The sequence below is a fragment of the Seriola aureovittata genome, chromosome 11 (assembly GCF_021018895.1).
Source record: "Seriola aureovittata isolate HTS-2021-v1 ecotype China chromosome 11, ASM2101889v1, whole genome shotgun sequence".
Classification (NCBI taxonomy): Eukaryota; Metazoa; Chordata; class Actinopteri; order Carangiformes; family Carangidae; genus Seriola; species Seriola aureovittata.
In genome coordinates, this window is record NC_079374.1 from 23,530,813 (window position 1) to 23,551,293 (window position 20,481).

General features: G+C 41.1%; 2 protein-coding genes across 9 annotated transcripts in view; one reads left to right on the forward strand and one right to left on the reverse strand.

Moving 5' to 3' along the window:
- Positions 1-3,439, forward strand: part of gulp1a (GULP PTB domain containing engulfment adaptor 1a) — an 84,733-nt gene extending 81,294 nt beyond the window's left edge. For all 8 annotated transcript variants that reach the window (XM_056389473.1, XM_056389474.1, XM_056389475.1 and 5 more), the window contains one exon: positions 2,584-3,439. In XM_056389473.1, the coding sequence (XP_056245448.1) occupies positions 2,584-2,655 (72 nt within the window). In that variant the 3' untranslated portion in view covers positions 2,656-3,439. The remainder of the gene's footprint in view (positions 1-2,583) is intronic.
- Positions 3,440-4,281: 842 nt separating this feature from the next.
- col5a2a (collagen, type V, alpha 2a) overlaps positions 4,282-20,481 on the reverse strand; it is a 40,944-nt gene continuing 24,744 nt past the window's right edge. The window contains exons 12-54 of the mRNA XM_056389183.1: positions 19,895-19,948; positions 19,707-19,760; positions 19,438-19,491; positions 19,207-19,251; positions 18,872-18,925; positions 18,625-18,669; positions 18,257-18,310; positions 17,929-18,027; positions 17,691-17,735; positions 17,498-17,596; positions 17,356-17,409; positions 16,615-16,722; positions 15,929-15,982; positions 15,713-15,811; positions 15,538-15,591; positions 15,328-15,426; positions 15,185-15,238; positions 14,827-14,880; positions 14,684-14,737; positions 14,464-14,517; positions 14,268-14,312; positions 14,075-14,173; positions 13,852-13,959; positions 13,499-13,552; positions 13,259-13,312; positions 12,900-12,953; positions 12,720-12,773; positions 12,508-12,615; positions 12,200-12,253; positions 11,977-12,030; positions 11,354-11,515; positions 11,075-11,182; positions 10,805-10,912; positions 10,648-10,701; positions 10,465-10,572; positions 10,143-10,196; positions 9,834-9,941; positions 9,075-9,128; positions 8,790-8,897; positions 8,308-8,617; positions 7,715-7,896; positions 7,182-7,424; positions 4,282-5,532 (exon numbers count right to left, since the gene is read on the reverse strand). Of these exons, the coding sequence (XP_056245158.1) occupies positions 5,386-5,532; positions 7,182-7,424; positions 7,715-7,896; positions 8,308-8,617; positions 8,790-8,897; positions 9,075-9,128; positions 9,834-9,941; positions 10,143-10,196; positions 10,465-10,572; positions 10,648-10,701; positions 10,805-10,912; positions 11,075-11,182; positions 11,354-11,515; positions 11,977-12,030; positions 12,200-12,253; positions 12,508-12,615; positions 12,720-12,773; positions 12,900-12,953; positions 13,259-13,312; positions 13,499-13,552; positions 13,852-13,959; positions 14,075-14,173; positions 14,268-14,312; positions 14,464-14,517; positions 14,684-14,737; positions 14,827-14,880; positions 15,185-15,238; positions 15,328-15,426; positions 15,538-15,591; positions 15,713-15,811; positions 15,929-15,982; positions 16,615-16,722; positions 17,356-17,409; positions 17,498-17,596; positions 17,691-17,735; positions 17,929-18,027; positions 18,257-18,310; positions 18,625-18,669; positions 18,872-18,925; positions 19,207-19,251; positions 19,438-19,491; positions 19,707-19,760; positions 19,895-19,948 (3,717 nt within the window). The 3' untranslated portion in view covers positions 4,282-5,385. The remainder of the gene's footprint in view (positions 5,533-7,181; positions 7,425-7,714; positions 7,897-8,307; positions 8,618-8,789; positions 8,898-9,074; positions 9,129-9,833; positions 9,942-10,142; positions 10,197-10,464; positions 10,573-10,647; positions 10,702-10,804; positions 10,913-11,074; positions 11,183-11,353; positions 11,516-11,976; positions 12,031-12,199; positions 12,254-12,507; positions 12,616-12,719; positions 12,774-12,899; positions 12,954-13,258; positions 13,313-13,498; positions 13,553-13,851; positions 13,960-14,074; positions 14,174-14,267; positions 14,313-14,463; positions 14,518-14,683; positions 14,738-14,826; positions 14,881-15,184; positions 15,239-15,327; positions 15,427-15,537; positions 15,592-15,712; positions 15,812-15,928; positions 15,983-16,614; positions 16,723-17,355; positions 17,410-17,497; positions 17,597-17,690; positions 17,736-17,928; positions 18,028-18,256; positions 18,311-18,624; positions 18,670-18,871; positions 18,926-19,206; positions 19,252-19,437; positions 19,492-19,706; positions 19,761-19,894; positions 19,949-20,481) is intronic.

Below are 20,481 nucleotides of genomic sequence, written 5' to 3' on the forward strand. Positions count from 1 at the left end.
CACTTGACAAACCTGTGAAATAGCCCATGACATATGTGGTATGATAAAAAAAAAAAAAAAACACCAGTAAATCATTCAAACTTAACTGTGCCTGTGGTGCACGGTCACATGTGAACAGTAACAAAGCAAATTCCAATAGCGTTTTGTAATCAATCAATTTCTTAAATTAGCCTTTAATTATGTTCTGGCCCACCATCTAATGGATTAGAAAAAAAACTGGCCAGATGCCAAACTTACTTGCCAACCCCCGGTGTAGAGTCATTGCAATGGAACCTGGAGAAACACTGAAAGGATCTTAAGTTCGATCATCTCCTTCATGTGGTCAGAACAAACAAACAAGTTATTTCACACTAGCAAAGCTCAAGATTTATCATCATGATTTATTTGAAAACAGTCGAGAAATTGTAATGAAACGGATTGCTTTTAAGGTTTGTGCTTTAACATTTGATAAATGGTTAATAACACATTAGAATGGAGTTATAAGCAGATTTGTGTTTATTAATGTCAAGAACTGACTAAGACTATGACTCAAAGACTCAAATGCACGAGTCAGAACACAGATGAGGGTTTCCAAAAATCAACGTCACTTAACATAGAAAAAGGTCGGTACACAGGAAAACACACAAGGCAGACTGGTGCAACAGGAGAAGGCTGAGGTGATGTCTGAGCTGAAGCAGAAGTCTTGCACTGAAGACTAAACAGCAGGAAATAAGGCTGGAACGGCTTGTCACAAAAGAATGAAGATAAACTGCTACAAGAAGAAAGTAGGACGCAGACTAAATACACTAGAGAGTGGAGGCAGTGAGACACAGGTGCAGCACATTAGGGCAATCACAGTGGCGGGAAACACACAAGGGCAGGAAGTGAATCCAAAACAAGAGGGAGTGTCAGTGAAGTCAAAATAAAACAAAGTGTATAGAAAGGCTAGACAGAATTTAAAAAAAAAATGACCTAAGAAGCAGAACTAGAGCTGAAAATCTAATGTACAGGTCAACAACTAAAACTCCTGTACGTGGAGGCTTCTGTATAAACACGTCATGAATGACAAATGCTGTAAACATTTAGATATGTCCTTATATCTGCATATGGCTACATTATAGTGAGTTAAGACCATTTATTAAATGTCTGTATTCAGCTAATAGAAGCCTAAAGCTACTTCCCATCCTGGTCATGGAATTAGTCAGTTCCTGTTAATGATAATATTATTTCAATCAAATAATATTCAAATTGGATCATTTTCAGTTTAAAATATCTTAGGCAGGTTTAACTTAAGTTTTTCTACTGTAGTAAAAATGTGAGTTAATGTTGGTTAGTTAAAGTTCTAGAAAATAAAACTTGACTTGACTTGAGTTGAATTTAATGAACCCGACATAATAAGTTGATTCCACAATTCCTGTATGATGCTTTCCATGTGTGAATGTCCCTGATTGTTATTGGTTGAGAACAATGAAGGTGGATTGCAGTATTTATAAAATTTGGCATTGAAAACAAAACCTGAACTGAAAAAGGAAACAAAGACATTCAAACACTTGCATTGGGAAAACGGTGTATTGGCAATACAATTTTTTTTTTCAATGCCAAAACATGATGTCACGTGATCGCATGATTATTCCAGTCACAGTTTATGTCACACCAACAGCAGCCAAACATTCTCGGAGGGTTTGAATTACAGTCTGATTAGAAAATAACGACTTCTGCTGAACTGAACTTCTGCTGCTGAGTTTTATCTGTGTGATGCCAGTAGGAGGCAGTGTTGTTCTGATACACTTTTTTTAAATTTCCTTTTTTTTTGCAAACTTTTCCTTCAGCTTCTTCTAATCCTTAACTAATAACAGCTGAATTCATCTCTTCTTCTTTCTACTTGTAGCGTCAGAGATGGTTTGTACTCTCTGCTCTCTCTCTGTCTGTGACTGTGATTGTGTTTTTGTCTCGCATGCTTCGAAAGCTGCTGCATGTTCTCGCATTAAAAAAGAAAAATAAAGACGTGCATCTGTGGTTGTGTCATTAATTAGCAGTATTTATCATCTCAGCTCTGTGGCTCAGCAGCTGATTAGTTTCTATTGTTTCTTTTACGGGCAACAAATGTGACTTCCTGTCCTCTGAAATGTTTATTTTTTGCAAATACAGATGTTGGAGGTGCATCATGTATCAGTTTGCTTTCTATTGTGGTAATAAGAACATGCCTTTGCAATTGTGAGCAGCATCAAATCAAGCATTTTAAAAGAGCACATTCAAACAATTACAAGCCCAGTTTGGCTGCATTTACTTTTTCCAAAATAAAATATAACTTTTTCATCTGATATAAATGAGTTTCACCAGCGCCTCCTGCATCAGGATGCATGCCTTGTTGTTTCTCCTAGAGTTTATGATCTTGTATACAACGCATGACGGAGCATGACGGAGCAGCAGTGTCGTAATTTCTGTTTTGTTTAGCATTCTTCATTCTTTCATTTCATTCTTTCTGAGCCTCAGAGTTTATAGAGGTTTGTTTCCCCACTGGCTCTAATCTAAGCATCACTCAGTCCCAACATTGTAATGCAATCTCACACCATGTCACAGCTGTTGACTTGGCTTGTCTTCCAGGAGGGGTTCAAAATGGGACTAACCTTAGAGGGCACCGTCTTCTCCCTGGACCCGCTAGACAGCCGCTGCTGATGCCAAGAAGATGCTCCTCGTCGCGTACTTTTATCTCGTTTGTATGAAGAAGTGCCAAAATCCACTCCACAGCTGAGTCAAGATGTCACACTTTTCATCTTGAGGTTTATATGCATTTGCATTTAGATTGGTTTTTTCAAGGTAAAAACTCAGATCCATTATAGAAAAAAAACTATTTTTGTAAAAAACTAAATATGGAAGGAGTAGTTTTGATGACCTTTGCTTGCACAGGGGATGAGAGATGTAAATAGTCGATGATATGTTGAATGGTACACTCTGTGGCAGAATTTTCATATGAGACCGTTTGTGTGTATGCATCATTTGAATTCTGTATCGTTGAAACATTCCTGTTTGTACGCCGAACACAAGCTGGCAAGAAAAATAAATGGAACCACAAACCTTCAGCTCGTCCCTAACATCACATGCTGTAGCTTATTTTACTCAACATCAAGTCACGTTATGTAGTTAATTAATCCAGTTGGATATTATTTACTGACATTTCCACCTTTTCTTTTTGGCATTGAAGGTTTTTTGTTGTTGTTTCTTCTTGTTTGTTGTTGGGGTTTTTTTTTTTTGCATTTCACAAGTTTGAATCGGCATTTCAGTATTTACATCTCATATTATTACTTTGTCATCATGTTACTTTCCTCTTTTCTTGCACCAGAAGGCACTTTTTTGGACAGACTCTGTCCATACCTGCAGTACTATTCCCATTATTTTACTTTTGGTTGCATTGACTTTGCTGTTACAGTTATTAAAGAAAATCTTACTGCAAAAACAAAAATGCTAATCATTTCATATTATTCTTGGGTGACTTTATTTAGCTGTTGTTTAAAGTTTTTGTGTGTTTATTGCGGGCCAATCTCCAGCAGCATGACAACATCGGCCGGCGGGTTCAGACTGAAATGCCTCAGAAAGTATCGCATGGATAACATTTGTGCAGATCAACACCTGCTCTACGATCAAATACCTGCAGAACTAATGACACTCCCATCGGCATGCTAACACGCTACGCTTCAATGGTGGACAAGGAAATATAACCTTAAACATCAGCATTGGGAGCATGTTAGCATGCTTATGTTAGCATTTAGCTCAAAGCGCACAGCTGATGTTCAGCTTCAGTAACAGTTCTCCTACTTCACCTACGTCTGTATTAATTCTGTGATCTGGCTTCACGTTGTCCTACATTCATCACAGATTCTTGATTTCACTCCTCCTGAGGCTCAAACGATTCTATTCTAAGGTTTTTTAAAGGACCAGATGACTCTCCTCAAACAAGAACAGGCAGAGAGAAATATTTTCAATATTTATTTTCAAAGGATGAAACGCATCTGCTTCCAGTATGGATGGCTCCTTCCTCCTCCTCCTCCTCCTCCTCTCTGCCTCTGGGGTGTTAGCAGTGCACTCAAGCTTTGCAAAGTTTTACAAATCTAGAATAAATACTTTTAAAAAAAATACGAACCATATGGTCACAATGGAATTAAAACAAACCAGCTTACATTAGAAACAACTGGGCATCTATGTCAAGTACATTTGTTTTAACCCTAAACTACAAAAATAAGTGTGTGCAAAATAACAAACTTAAAGGACCTAACTATACCTGAATCAATATGACAAGAGCTTGGGGGGATTAACAAGCATTTTGTTTAATTTGTTGCATAGCAAGACATACAAAGCAAACAGGCACTCACAGCCACCTTATTCTATAAAACTGATTATAAAAAGGATTTCAAGAGCATATAAGTCCAGGATACTGCAAAAAGGGGGAACTGACATGCATAAAAATAGAATATTCTGTGCTACCTTTTTACTGTAGGATATTAAAAGGTGAGGAAAAGAAAAATGTCACAAATCACCACACACCACTCACACAACATCCTCATTCATCTCTCCATCGTTGACAGAAAGATCTTTATTGGCATCCCCAAACCCTGCCCTGTACCGCGAAGCCGGGAGAAGTGCACAAAGATCACACTTACTTACAAAACAGCACCTGTGAAAAAAAAAAAGATTTACATGTAGTGTCGTCGTTTTGCTCAGTTTCGGTGACGAGGTAGCTAACACTGAGGAAATCGACAGTCTTAATGTGTCTTTAATGTTCTACATGATCGGTACAGAGTTTGACATAACTGGATACAGACATTGGTTCATCAAAACTGTCTTGAGAAAATACCTGAGCTGGTGAACGCATCATCAGCTGTATTTGTTTCCTCAATAGCACCACAATGTTGTTTTAATATTCAGACATTTAAAATAAAAAAAAAATAAAAAAAGAACAGACAGTAAAGATCTGTAAAGATTAGTAGTGGCGGGACATTGGGCGTAGCTTCAGTGGGGTTTTTCTGGGCCTGTAAACAGCAGTTTTAATTAATATTTTGAAGCTTTTATATTAATATATCTTTGGTAATGTTGTTTTCTTGAATAAAATGAAAGGGTGAGATCTTTGACCAAACATAGTGAGCCTCAAAATGCATGAAGCTTAAAGTCAAACATACACAAGAAGACAGAGGAATGATCTGATTTTATACCAAATTTTTTTTTTTATGTATATTCCAAACATTCATCTAACTTACAAATCGTCGATGTCTTGAACTGGGTCAAAAGGCACAATAAATATCTTGCCACAGGGCCAGAATAGTTCTCAGTACTCGTATGTACAATGTGGCTGATCGCGTCAGCTGTCAGTTCAATAGTCTCAGGATTGTCCTCGACGCATCCCTGCTAACGCTCTTACAAGAAGCACACGGGCCCGATATCGACGCCGAACTCTTGATCGGGGCCACCAATGTCCACGGGGGCAATATCCACAATAGGAAGTCTTGCTGTTTTCTGTGTCCTGTACTCAAACACTGTCTTGCCCCAGTTGCCAGTTGCTCGCTGTGAAAGGGAGACAAACGGAAATTCAGTCAGTGCCTTAGTAGTTTTACAGCTTCCTTCAGTGAAGAATAAAACATCTCAGTAACATGGTGAAGTATTTTTATACTGCTTTACTGCATCAGATTCATCTCATCTGGGCAACAACTTTACACATTAGTTTTCTTTGCCCAGTAACCTCAGTCCTTAAAAGGCAACAGATTCAACGAAAAGACCAGAAGTGAATTAATCCTCGTCTCTCTGTGTCAGATAAATTATTGAAAACTCATCAGTGAACATCTGATGCTCCTTCGTTTCCATGAACACACACACTCTTTTCATTTATTTTGATCCAATCCCATGTACACCGCCCCGCTGCCAAAAATACTCATTCATGCATCAACTGTTTATTTATCCACGACTAAAAAGCCAATCAATCACTTCCTTGGCCACAGGGGGCAGCACAACAACTGTAAACCCAACAGACAGATTATCCCCACATCAAGTTGATGTGTTTTACAGTGTTACACTTGCCTATTTACAGTCTGAGCAACATTAGCATGCATGTTTGGAGTTGTTTATTTAATATTCACTCTTAGCTCTGTTTTGATCTCCATTAACTCCAGAGGGGAAACATCTGGGGCCGACTGCACCAAACACCTTAAGTTAAGATTTTTTGTAAAGTCTGAGTTAAGGTTTCCTTAAAATACAAACAGTTACACAAAATACCCTTGAGTCTTCCTCTTCTCAAGGTTTCCATAAAATGTTCACTTATGTATTTAAGGATTTGTCCTTTCAAAAGTCTTTTACTTAAGGACTCACTTAAAATCAGAATAACTGTAGCACAATAGACCTTGGCAAACAAAGTAAGAAAAAAAAAACTAAAAAGGTACCTCTGACTCTTAACTGCAACATGGCAGCGTTTCACGACTGGGAGACACCCTTAACCATGAGGAGTTGATTTTACATTACAGCTCTGACTGGCAGTCACTTTACAGTTTGCCTGACTGTCTAGAGTTGGATCCCTCTACTTTCCGCAGCTGTACGGTTTTACGCCACATAAAACGCTCTGACCGTGTGCCGAAACGCCGCGGTGAAGCTCCCCTCAGAGCGGGAGGATGAGATCGCAGCTCACTTCTCTACCGCTGGAAAATCTCTTTCACTGCTGCAAATGTCTCAACTCGTCTCAGCAATGTGTGTGAACATCATTGGTGAGAGCGGGGAGACTAAATCACAACAGGAAAGTTTGGGTTTTTGAACAATGAGCTGAAAGACACTAACACTAAAGTTATTATCATTGCTATTATTATTAGAACATATTCTGTTGAGCTGAGGGGAACTGCAATTGTCAGTGGGTTTATTACATAGTCATTTCATCTGCTGTTACTATTAAAATATTGATAACAGTGGTTTTAAATAAAGTCTGCAAAACTAATGCCTAGCTATTTTAGAAAATTGTTTTTTTTTCTAAAATGAAATTGTATTTTAATGACCTGTTTTAAAAAGGGTATTGAGGACAGACTAACTCATTGCTGGATTTGGTCATTTCACGAGTTTGGATGAGGATAATAAAGATACAGAGTATGACCAGCCTCGCAGCACCTGTGCTTCAATTAATAACTGATGAATATGTAAGAAGAGCAGAATCATGACACTGAGACGTGGGAACTTACTGAGCAGGAGTCCTCCACCACCGTGTATCTGAAGCGGTTGTTTCCCTCTGCTTTAAGCTCCAGATCGTTGGAGCCTTTGAGGATGACGGCTTTCTTCAAGTTGCCATGCTTCTCATCTTTGTAGCCCACAGAGTTCTTGCAGTGGTAGGTGATGGTCTGGGAAGCCTCTTTGGACAGCAGGCGGATGAAGGTCATCTGCACTGTGACGGAGTTCGTTGACTGATCTTTGTTGCCATAAGTGAACTAGAGAAACAGAAACAGCAATCAATACTCAATCAATACAGTCTATATATGAGTTTTTCATTATTTTCTTTCCTTTCTCACTCAGTCTGTAGCTGCCTCATTATTTCAATCACAGCAGCAAATCCTTTACAAGACTCTTTCTCTTTCTCTATAAAGTCTTTAACAGCTTCACTGAGCACTTTCCGTTCACAGCTCTGCTTCCCTCTCTCGCTTTCTCTCTCTCTCTCTTTCTATCTCTCTCTCTCTCTCTCTCTCTCTCTCTCCCACCAGCGAAATGTAAAAGCGCTCACATGTGTTCCTCTGTTGATGTCAGCTCCGAACCACACAGGTTTGTTCCTGGAAGAGCTCCACCACACTTTACGAGGTATGCTGGATGGGTTGGCGGAGATGCAGGTCTCTCCGGTGTCCATGTTGCAGTGCACTTTGATGGCGTCCTCGGCACTGCCTTGGTTTGGATCCACCCAGAACTCGCCTACAGAACAAAATGATCAGGATGATTGTAGCAGAAACCTTTCAGTCTCAGTGTTGATTTACTCTACAGCTGCCGTGGTGAAATACATAAGCGATGTTACATGCTGGTGGTTTTATTCCATGGTTCAGAGACATCGTTCCCCTTCTACATTTATCATGAAAGGAAGAAGCGCTGACGAGATGAGAAGATAATAAACTGGAGAACAAATATAAAGAGGGAAGGCTGGGATTCATGTTGCGCACCCTGTGAGCTGTAGCTCTCATTCTGTGAGTACTGCAGTTTTGTTAGGACCAATTCAAGTGTCAGAAAACAAGATGTTCAACGATGTTCTGTTTTGTTCAAAGAAATCAATGTGAGAAAAACACGAAAACAGACCTTTTGGATCCGTGTAAAATCTCCCAAAACACTCACCGCTCTTCTTCAGGGGGTAGCATCTCTTCAGGTCATCGCAGGTCCTTGCAGGATGCTTCCTGCTGCCGTCTGGGCTCTTCATGCTGTCGATCTGGCTGCTGAGGGCCTTCAGCGTGGCCTGGACGCTGGGGTCGACGGTCAGTATGTTGGTCGAGTTGCTGTTGGGCATCGCCTCGTCCTCGCTGAACTCAGGAGGAGGAGGAGGGCCGGAGTCGTAATCCTGAGGGCCGCCAAAGAGGTCGTCCATAGCAGCCATGGGAGGTCCTGGGGGACCGGGAGGACCTGGGGGTCCGGCCTCTCCTGGAGGGCCCTGTGGATTTAGTTTTATTTAGGGAGGATTTTGGTTCTTGGGTGTTTTATTTTTCAGTTTTTTTTACTGCTTTTACTAACTCACAGAGACTCTGACAGTTTTTTACTGCAGTCTCTCATGAATTAAACAACACACAGTAAAGCTTCCACTGTATTGTAAAACAAGATAATACCTCTGGCCCAATTTCTCCACTGAGTCCACGAGTTCCAGGAGGTCCCATCGGCCCCGGCTGTCCGATGTATCCTTCCTTACCAGGGGGTCCAATAGGTCCAGGAGGCCCCTGCAACATATTCCAGTTACGAATTGTTAGTTTGATTCCAAAATGAATGTTAGTATAAAACTAAACTAAATATCTATTATGTTTGTTCCATTCAATGCTCATAATATTACAAAATACAGTATGATATTTTAATTATCCATGTTAACCTCCTGAAACAGATCAAAGTGTAGCATTTACCCTCGCGCCGCCTGGTCCAACAATTCCTGGAGCACCTTGCTCACCTGTTGTGCCCTTAAAGAGAGAAATAAATGTCCATTAGTCTCTTTAATGCACCTGCACTTGATGGATGATACTCCACCGTAAGAGACTCCCTACTATAAATACAAAAGACTCTGATATATGTTGATGTTTTTACTCTCTATTACAATGTGGAGAATATTTTTTATATAAGGCCACGTTATGGGAAAAGGTGACAGACAACTACAGCCAACAGCCTGTCCTGAGCTGCAGCACATTTTCAAGTAAGATACTGGTACAGTATTGGAGGACTGTTGTCCTCCAATAGATTTTCCCACCGTGCATCCACATACCTGCATTTTTATGAATCAGCATATAGCAGGTGGCTGTCTAGTGTGTCCATTTAAATGTGACTTCACAGTCATTATGTTTTTTTTTTGTTTTTTTTACCTTTGTCTGTGAATTAATCTTTCACATCAAGGGGCAAAAACAGAAAAGACAGATTTCTTATTTTATTATTGATCTATCTATCTATATTATCTATTATTCTTATTTATTATTGAGAAATAGATGCATCAAATGTATGAAAAGTATAGAAAACGCAATCAAAAGTGAAGTGAATGCGTTTGAGCTTTTAATCACTGCCTCACTGCCACGGTCGGCAAAGTGATTCTGAATGAAGGAGAAACAAACAAACTCTGGGTGTGTCAGGAAAGATGAGTCAACATGTTCTGATCACTGAGCATCACTCTGACTTACTGGAGGTCCAGGAAGACCCTGCAAACCAGTGAAACCTCGATGTCCCTTCTGTCCTCTCTCTCCGTGATCACCCAGGTCACCCTTATCTCCTCTTGGTCCTTGGGGTCCCTGAATTAAGAAAGATTTAATACATTTCATATTTGTTTTTAAAGGGGGAAGTTCTCATAGTGGTTCTGGGCTAATAGCAGCAGTAATGTTCATCTAAGTCTATCAGAAAAGTCATTTACAATCATCTGGAGTATGTGAGCTCTTTTATAGTGATATTTTTCATAATCTCAAGGTGTTCTAAGTAGAATATCGGAGACTCACCACTAATCCTCTCCTTCCGGCGGAGCCAGGTGGACCAAGAGGTCCTCTGGAGCCCTGCGAATGAGTCAAATCATTACACAGCCCTCAGGGAGCACAGACCTCTGCCAGCACTGAAGAACTCCAACTCCTTATTATACCCAAACACATCACTCCTATCACTTCATATTAAGTCTGTTCACATTCCAACATGCTCTCATGGGTGAAATCCAGTCCACCTACAGACTGTACTCATGTTCTGTGAGTGTGTCAATCTGTTATCACGCTCTTGGACGGAGACAAAAACTAACGCACAGGAGAGACAGAGGTGACAAAGTCCACTTACAGCCTCTCCTCTCTTTCCAGCATCACCCGGTGCACCAACAGGACCCGGGGTGCCAGGAAGTCCCTGTGGACCAACCAAGCCCTCTGGACCATGATCTCCTCGGTCTCCCTAGAGAAGTAAAACTTGTTAGTCTCTTGAAATATGCAAAACAATATGAAGCTCACAATTCTCTTTGTCTCTTACTCTTTGTCCAAGAACACCATCCTTGCCTGGTGGACCATCAGATCCTGCAGGACCCTGAAGACCACAGGAAAACACATCAAGACAACTGTAAACATCAGAGAAACATTTGAGGTAAAAAAAACTTGAGAACCATAATCATTTTAAAACTTGTACTTACATCAGGACCAGGATCACCACGAGGTCCATTAGCACCAGGAGAACCAACTGGGCCTGGGGGGCCTTTATCTCCAGATGTTCCTGTGGTTCCCTGTTTTCCTGGTGGGCCCTAAGAAAAGAAACAGGTAACTCAAAATATGACATTTAAAGGACCATTACACCCACCACACACTAATCAAAAGACACATTAGTGTCAAGCTACAAGTTGAACTCAGTTTTACAAATGATGTGAAGAAATAAACTCATGTGCAGTAGAGTCAGTGACACAGACCGCTGGTCCTGGAAGACCTGGCATCCCACGCTCTCCTCTCTGACCAGGAAGACCCACGATGCCTCTCTGTCCTGTAGTTCCAGCTGGACCTGGAGGACCATCAGGACCCTAAAACCCAGATCACCACACACAGAACATTTAGATTAAATATAAAACAGAATCCACTTTTAATGTTACGATTTTTAGATTGTGTTAACTTGTGTCTCCCAATTTCAAATGAATGAACACTCTCAGTCTACATCAATCTGAATGCTTGTCAGAACTAGAACATCAGTTTACCGTGGGTCCATCCTCTCCAGAGTCTCCTTTGTCTCCTGGGCTGCCAGGTGGTCCTGCTGGACCACGCTCTCCCTGTCTTCCAGGGGGTCCATGGTCTCCACGAAGGCCAAGAGGTCCCTCTTTCCCTGGAGGTCCAAGGGGTCCAGGTTCTCCAACTGGACCCTGGCAGGAGTGGTTACAGTCATGAGATAACCTCAGCTCATTGCCTTAGTGGCTAAAGATGCTCACAGACTGCACTTTACAGGAGCTACAGTAACTGAAACTGTTATTTGTTGCTCCACTTGTGAAACTAACAACAGAGCTGAGTGTTGGTGTCTCCTTCAGGTTAATTTAAGAAAAACTAAAGTGAGTATTCACATGTTGGTAACTGTTGGTGTTTCCAGTAAAGTCTGCTTTCTATTCAAAACTTATTTTCATATCCATCTTTCTCCCAAAAAGATACTGTCTGTCCAGTTATACTGTTAAAACAGCAGAGATGGTGCAAATGGTGTTTCACTGTTTGGTGTGTGGAGGAATTTTATCAAACTCTTATTTGCGATCAGCTGCTGGTGTCATTTACAATTCTAAGATTATTTCTACCTGGTTCCCTGAATGTTTTCATTCACAACGAGAATATTACTTACAGTTGGGCCTGGTGGTCCGACTCTTCCTGCAGATCCAGGGAAACCAGTGGGACCCTGGGAGTAGAAAAATAATACAAGGTGCTCAGATGTTGCTTTACAAGTTTTATAACAATGTGTTTGCAGTCAAATCTGCATGAGATGAATTAAACGATCAGGAGTGATACCCTTCCTGTTTCACCATGTAATAACACCTACTATAACTATAATTGTTAAATGATCTTACTGGTGCACCCTGTGTTCCTCTTCCGCCTTTCAGTCCAGCAACACCAATTGGCCCCTGAAAAAACAACACTTCATCAGAAAAGCTTTCATCAGCAGCATGTCTGCAAAACATGAGCGCTAACTTCTCTGACTCCTTGAACACATACAGTGAAGAGATTAATTAATACGCCAAAACTTCCAGACTGGACCAAATGTAGTACACACATGACTGATGACACTGTTTAGATGTAAAGCGGTTTCCTGCATGAAAATGTGAGAGAACAACTACTTTTAAATTGATTTAATTTATTCTCCATGTATGCAACTCACAGGAGGTCCATGAGCCCCAGCCAAGCCTTGAGGTCCTGGTGATCCAGCGTCTCCTTTCTGACCTGGCTCTCCAGGCTCTCCCTTGACTCCAGGTTGACCATCAGGACCCTGTAGAGAGGAGGTAATGATGGAAAAAATAGATCAAAAACTGCTAATTACATAAATAAATAGTTTTGGTAGACAAAGCTGAGAGGATTGTTGTATCTACTTACAGGGGGTCCAGCAAATCCAACTGCACCGATTGGGCCAGGGTCACCTCTTGCTCCCTGTGGTACAAGATACATCACTACTAAAGCACCATGTAATAACTTATACTTCATGTACTGCAGCACAATAAACAAGGACAAACAGACTTAATGTAAAAGTTGAAAACACTGGCCAGGTCTACTCACAGGCATTCCTCTGGATCCTGGAGGTCCCGATGGTCCTTTGGGTCCGGGTTCACCCTGCAAAGATACAAGTTTAATTTAAACAAGTATAATTTCTAAAATCATTTATTGAGGCTGTGTATTATAAATCCAGTATTTTTATATCTGTAAAAGCAATGCAAGCCAAAGACTCTCTCTTCACAAGCTGGCAGATGCTATCAGATACAAACAAGACAACAGGCGGGAGGATTAACAGTATACTGAGCATCCTGGGAACTGACGCTTTACTTTACTAAAAACAACTTCACTTCCTGCAACCTTGACTCATTGTGACGTGAGCAGCTGCTTTTTAACATGGTTAAGAAAGAAAAGAAACACTGTACCTTCTCACCACTGGGTCCAGCAGGTCCTAGTGGGCCAACAGGACCTGGGGCCCCCTGTTGACAGAAAAGAAATCCGGTTGGAGATACCCGCTCATCGCTGTTACCAGTAGCTTGTACAGTCACATTTCTCTGAACAAGCTGCGACAAGCCTCAAGCTCGTACTGATAAATCATCGTTTTTTTGTTCATGGATGAGCTGAGACTAAAGGTGTTTGCACTGAGTGAAAGATGTTTTACTCACTCTTGCACCATCATTTCCAGGTGTACCCTCTGATCCTTTCTCACCAACTGATCCCTACACAGCAAAACATAAAAAGTGTAGAGAGAGAGAGAGAGAGACAGAGAGAGAGACAGAGAGAGAGAGACAGAGAAAAAGAGAGAGAGAGCACAGATCAGCGTCACACTCATCGATTGTAACTCTAGAACAACTGGCAGATTACTACAGCACTTTTCTACAGCATAAAAATGTTATAATATTTCCACAAATAAACATTTTCCAGTCAAGATACATTAGTGTTGTCATTTCGTATGTTTGCTATGAAACATATATCAAGAGGAAGAATTAATATAAAAAGTAGATGATGACAAACTTACTCTGTCACCTTTAGGCCCAGGAGGGCCAGAGATGCCCCTCTCTCCTGGCATTCCCTGAAGACCTGGGGGACCCGCATCACCGAGTGCACCAGGGGGACCGGGGCTACCCTTCAGTGACAAACACCAGGGTTAGTTTTTTTTTTTGTCTGTCAGTGGTGTAAACTGTTTAACACTTGGTAGTATTTTTTTGCTGTACACATTGGTTATGCCATTATAGTAGTACCTTTGGCCCATCTGGACCAGGTGCACCAGGGATTCCTTTAGGTCCCTGCAGACCAGTTGTGCCCATTTCTCCTCTCTCCCCAGGAATTCCACGCTCACCCTGGAGGAAAAACATCATCAGTTTTGGTCTCAGGTCGTCTGAGTGACTATCTACCTCAGAAATGAATTTATTCATCATGGGGAAATTCACCTACCCTTGGTCCAATCTGACCCACAGCACCGAGCTCTCCAGGAATACCCTGGAAATAACAGACAGAGTCCAAACTGAATCCTGATCACTGTCAAGATCCGTGTGTGACATTTCAAATGATTTCACATGTGTTAGGACACTGAACAACATTAATGTATCAATGTAGCCATATATGGAGTTAAAGCTTTTGTCACACTCACTTGATCTCCTGGTTTTCCAGATTCTCCAGGGGGGCCTTGATTTCCAGGCAAGCCCTAAGAACACATAAGAACGGTTAAACATGGCCATCAGAGCAAGACTGCAGCACAGGCTGAAGTCGCATCATTTTAAAATACCCCAATCTATGTTCATGAACTGTTTTACAACTTTCACATTCACATTCACATCACATTTTACTACCAGCCAAAACCAATTACGTACCTGGAATCCATTTACACCTGGAGGTCCTTGCTCTCCTCTGTCTCCTGCAACACCCTGTGAGAGCAGACGTTAATGTCTCAGTCACTTTTGATGGCAGGAGGGAAAATGCAATTAATGTAACAAAAGAGAAAGCAGACACTTACAGATGGCCCAGGGGGACCAGCAGGGCCAACCTCTCCATCTTTTCCAGGAGGACCCTGAAAACAAAGTGACAATTAAAAACCTGTCCCGCTCTGCCTGATCCTTTAGATCCTTTAACTGAAATTAGATTAAGAAGACACAAATGATCTCTGTGGTAAAGAGACAAAGTAAAGGAAAGATAATACAAACATTATTGAAGCCAGTTCAACAGACATCATACTGTCAGTCAATGCAGTGTGGTCATGATGCTGAGATATAAACTGGATTCTTGCTGTGCTTACTACTGACAGATCTATGACTGGATGTATATAAGCAAAATAAAGTGTACCACACATCGTTTCATTCATAAATGGTACTCACTCTTTGACCCGGCACTCCTGCTGATCCTTGTTCACCTGTCTTTCCTGGGTCACCCTTTGAAGGTAAAACATTTAGTTTAGAATGAGAAACAGAGCTGAAAATAAACTGTTTATGAAAAGTTTCTATTGTCTCTGCAGCCTTACATTGAAGCCCTTGGGACCTGGTACTCCCATGGTTCCTGCGGGGCCTCTGTTTCCAATGGAGCCTGCAGGGCCTGGACGACCGTCCTCACCTGGGGCACCCTTGATAAGAAGCAAACCAGACTTTGACTTAACTATCACTGATAATTTATGATAACCTTGAATCATATTTTATGTCCATTGACTAATCTGTGATTGAGCACTGTGACCTACCAGTGGTCCTGGTTTGCCCTCTGCCCCCTGGACTCCAGGGGTACCAGTAAGACCCTTTGGAAAACATATCAAAAATGTCATTAATGGAAATTGGGGAAATAAACATAGAAAATGCAGCGAATGAATTGACAGGTAATCAAGGGAAAAGTTAAAATATCAAGCTCTTCTGTGTTACCCTTGCACCTGGTAGACCAGGTTCTCCTGTACGGCCAGGGTCTCCTATAGAACTTTTGGGCCCAGGTGGTCCAGATGTGCCACGATCTCCTTGAGCACCCTTTAGACAAAAAAAAATTATAAATGATTAATTAATTTGATGATATTTAATCACTTGTTGGTGTTGCGTACTGTAGAGACCAATTCCTAGAAACAATGAGTCTAAAACATACTATACCTTAGGTCCTGGCAGACCATCAGCACCAGGGAATCCTCTGTTACCAGGAGCTCCCTACAAAACACATCAACGAGTTAAAGTCTACATCATTTTATACTTATAACAGGATCAGTGGCGTGAAGATCACATCCTTGTATTAAGAAACTCCTGAAGCAGAAAATGTTGCATCTAGATGTGTCTACAAAAACCGTACCACCAAATGTGACATGGAAAACCACCAAAACTCATCCATCATTTACACCGGCTTTATTCTCTGCAGGGTCATTGTGGGGGCAGTCGCCAGTCTATGGTCAATTTAGATTCTCCGGTTCACCTAATTTTTGGGCTGTGGCAGAAAACCGGAGCACCAGGAGGAAACTACACAGACATGAGGAAACCGTGCAGAATTCACACAGAGAGGCCACAGCTGCCTGGGATTCAGCTCAGGACCTTCTTGCGGTGAGGCGACGGTGCTAACCACCATATTTGCCTTCATCCGAGAATCAGTATATTGCCTGCATAAATGGCAGCATTTCCAATGTCACACGCTAATTTGTTAAAATGTTTCACTGTTGCCCCTCATTTTTCTTCTCCCCAGAGTGATTACTTTTCTGGATTGAATTCATTACTGCAATGACCCCTGATGACCCCAAACTGCAGCTCTACGTCTGATGAATGATACAGTAGGAGGCAGGATGCTGACTCACTCTCTCACCAACGGGACCAGGAGGGCCGACAGACCCGGAGTCTCCACGTTGTCCTCGCTTTCCTTCCTCACCCTGAGGTCCAATCACTCCCTGGGAACCTGACGGACCCTAGAAAGTTGACACACAAGCCAGAATATGCTTGAAACCAAGTCTCACCTGTTACCTTCCTTATATGAAATGTCCTTTGAGTTTTACTTGTATATGAGTGTATATTTCTGGATGTCTGATAGAGCAGAATTAAAGGTCCCATATTGTATAAAATGAGATTTCATGTTTTTTTTTCGTTTTAAAGCAGGTCTTAAGTGTGTTCAGTCCACAGAGAAATAGACACAACCTGTATTCAGAAACTGAGCCTTAAAACAAGCCGTAAGGACTTCCGTAACCTGTGATGTCACAACAAAGCAGTCACCGTTTTCAGCCATGCCCCAAGCCCCTCCTACCATCCAACCTTGCAGGATTTGGTTTCTCTGATTATTTACCTGAAATCTGCTATATATTTATTCAATCACTCAGAAAACAGCCAATCACAAGAGAGACTCAGAGCCTCCTCTCTTCTGATTGGCTCACTGACTAAAGCTCCAGAAAGAGAAAGGAGATGTAAACTACACTGAGTTGTTTTTTGGTTCTTAAAACCACAAATATATCTTCTTATGGACCAATGCTTCAAATAAAATGTAGAGAAAGTGTAAAATATGGGACCTTTAAAACTTAGTTGTTTCTGCAGCTACATTTGGAACTTACAAATTCTCCTTTGGGTCCAGCCTCTCCTTTAAATCCTGGTACACCGACATCTCCCTGTAACACAAACATTAAACATGTTTAGTGAGGATTTTAAAAGCCAGCAATAAAAAGCAAGGATTTTCAAAATTTAAATCCAGTTTACCAGTTGTCCTTTGATACCAGGCTGGCCAGTGCTTCCCTGAGGTCCTGGTGGGCCAGAAGGTCCAGGATGGCCGCCTTGACCTTGTGGACCAAGATGACCCTGTAAATAGTCAGTCATGTTAAATGTGACCTCCGTGCATTCACATCATAAATATACACAGTATGTTGTTTAAATTAAATAACTTCACACATACCACTGGTCCTTTGGTACCTGGTCCACCATCTGTACCCATGGGTCCCTTTAAACACAAGTCTTCCAGTTAGATGATCATTTGAGTAGATGTTTAGTAATGTGATAAACTAATGTGACATAATACCATTCAACTGTGAGGATGCTGCCAATCACAGCAGATCAAAAACTTTTCTTCATTAAAAACCTCCTCATGATGTACAGTATGTGATGTGTAAGTATAAGTAAAGCAAGACATTAACCCTGATGCCAACTGGTCCAGCTCTACCCAGATGACCGGTCTCTCCTCTCTGTCCCTGTGGGCCCTCAGGACCCCGGACTCCTGTGGGACCAGGTTGTCCCTTTGGAAAACAATCAAAGTACGGTTAACAGACAGAAATGTGAAAATGATTCGTTTTGTTTTGAATTGTCTTTATATAAGTTTCAAACAACAACAATTAATGGTAACAGTTCATATAATAAAAGATAACAATAAGAGCAAACGAGAATAAATGACTATTTATTGTAAAGTCATAAAAGAGCTCATTAGTATGAGAATATAATGTAGGCGAAGTGTTTTTCTGTACTTGCCTTCATTCCTGGGGTTCCTGGATATCCAGGTGGACCACTGAGACCCAAGGGACCCTGTTAAACAAACAGCGATGAAAATGAGACTTTGATGATAAACAAAAAAAGTCTACAAGCATACTGGTAGTCCACTGATGGGAGATACAGCTGCTTGGTCAAAATCACTACCTTAAGTGGAGTTTACATGCCCAGTCCCATCAACAAAATATGAGCATTCACATTTAAGAAAAACTATTTACCAAATACTTTCAATAACACACTGCAAGCAGGACCTCCTCTACATGTGTATATATTCTACACTGGTCAAAAATAATGCCATGTTGGTTATTGAAGTGTGATGTAAATACACAACAGTGGTGATGCTGACTTACCATTGGACCAGGTTTTCCAACATTACCAGGTGAGCCACGTTTTCCCTAAAAGATAAATTCAGACATTTCACTTTGACTCATAAACCACTTTGTAAAAGGCCAGTTTTAAACAGCCAACACAAAACTGTATTAGTAACACACAAATACCCGTTAATTCCAAATCAATTTCTAAATTGTTGGATATTAGTGACATTGAAACATTAATATGGTGGCAGATGTTGCTGTTGCATAGTCATATAATCCTTACCGCTATACCGCCGGGTCCAGAGCGTCCTCTCTCCCCTGGCATCCCAGCAGGACCCTGTGACACACACAGACCAATAAATTACAGCTGTCCTCCACTCACTGTGCATGTTTAAAGTTAGGAAGTTCCGAGGGTTATTTATAATGGTCTGGATAAAGCCTTGAGGAATTCAAGGAAAGAGCTTAATCAGAAATATGTCAGTGAACTGTAATCCACATACATTGATAAGCATTATAATCTGAATCGGTTACCCCTGGCTACTTATGAGTGTCAGACTTTCTTAACCATCCACTAACTCCATCGACACCTTAAAACAGAAATTTGAAAATATAACTCACCATGGGTCCAGGTCCTCCCATTGGACCAGGGGGCCCTGTAGCACCCTAGAAAACCAGAATAAAACATATTTGTTTAGTTACATTAAGATAACACTACTACATGACAAGATATTTTACAGGCCTTTCAGCAAGGCAGGCGAGTCAAACAGGTATTATTTAACCAATAAACAGTCATCCAATCAATCAGTCAAACAAACTGACTGAAAATACATAGTATAGAAAAATGTATACCTTGGATCCAAGAGCTCCAGTTTCACCTTTTTGGCCAAGTGGTCCACCATGACCCTGTTAGCAAAAGAAAAAAAAAAGTTAAACTCCACTGCTCCCTTTTGCTGTGAGCGCAGAGCTGAATGCACTGACATGTCCTGACATGGACCGCTGTCCGGCAAAATGAGTAGATTCACTTTTATCTGAAGACTTCTCAGTACTTGGGCAACCATGAATGTTTCTTTTATATTTCAGTAGCACGTCCATGAATGTTTGAGAAACTTCATACTCACTCTGTGACCCTTCAGTCCTGGAGGCCCAGGAGTACCAGGAAAACCTCGGGAACCCTAAAATATGTGACGGAGATCAGCGTTGTCAGTTTTATCTACTCGGGACTCATAAACAAGAAAGACGAGATTACAGCTTCATCTGTGTAGTGACACAGTTTAAGTGCTGCACGTATTGAGGTGGAGAAGCTTACTGCCGATCCAGGGAATCCAACTTCACCACTGTTTCCTGATTTGCCTGCTTCTCCCTGTGTGAGGACATGACATGCACATGTTACAGACGTATTTGACCGCAAAAGGTTTCACTGTAAAAGTGAAATTAATCACACATTAGGTTTTTTCTCTCTAGTAGTGTGATGGTGAAGGAGCGTCTCATCCACGTACTGCACTTGGTACTGTGGAGAAGGTTTAGAGCTGGAGCCTTGTTATACTGTGATGGGTTTTTGGCTTCTTGTATAAAACACAGGAAAACCATATCTGATCTGACTGGTATACAAAGATAGAGCTACTCCATCCTTAATGTAATCTGAGGTTGTTTGTTAATGTCCATATTTTGTTCCTATGCTTTTTTCATGACTTTTTTACTTATCAATATGTTTAGAAACACAGAGACCGTTATCAGCTTCCAACATGTGGCCTCTTATTTTCTCTTTCTCACTCATGAAGGAAGGAAAAAGAGAAAAATGCTGTACGACATGTTTAAATAATGTGTCTGGATTTAAGGGAGACTCAACCTTCTGTCAATCAGGGGTGGAAAATAAAGTGGTTTCAGGTCGATTAT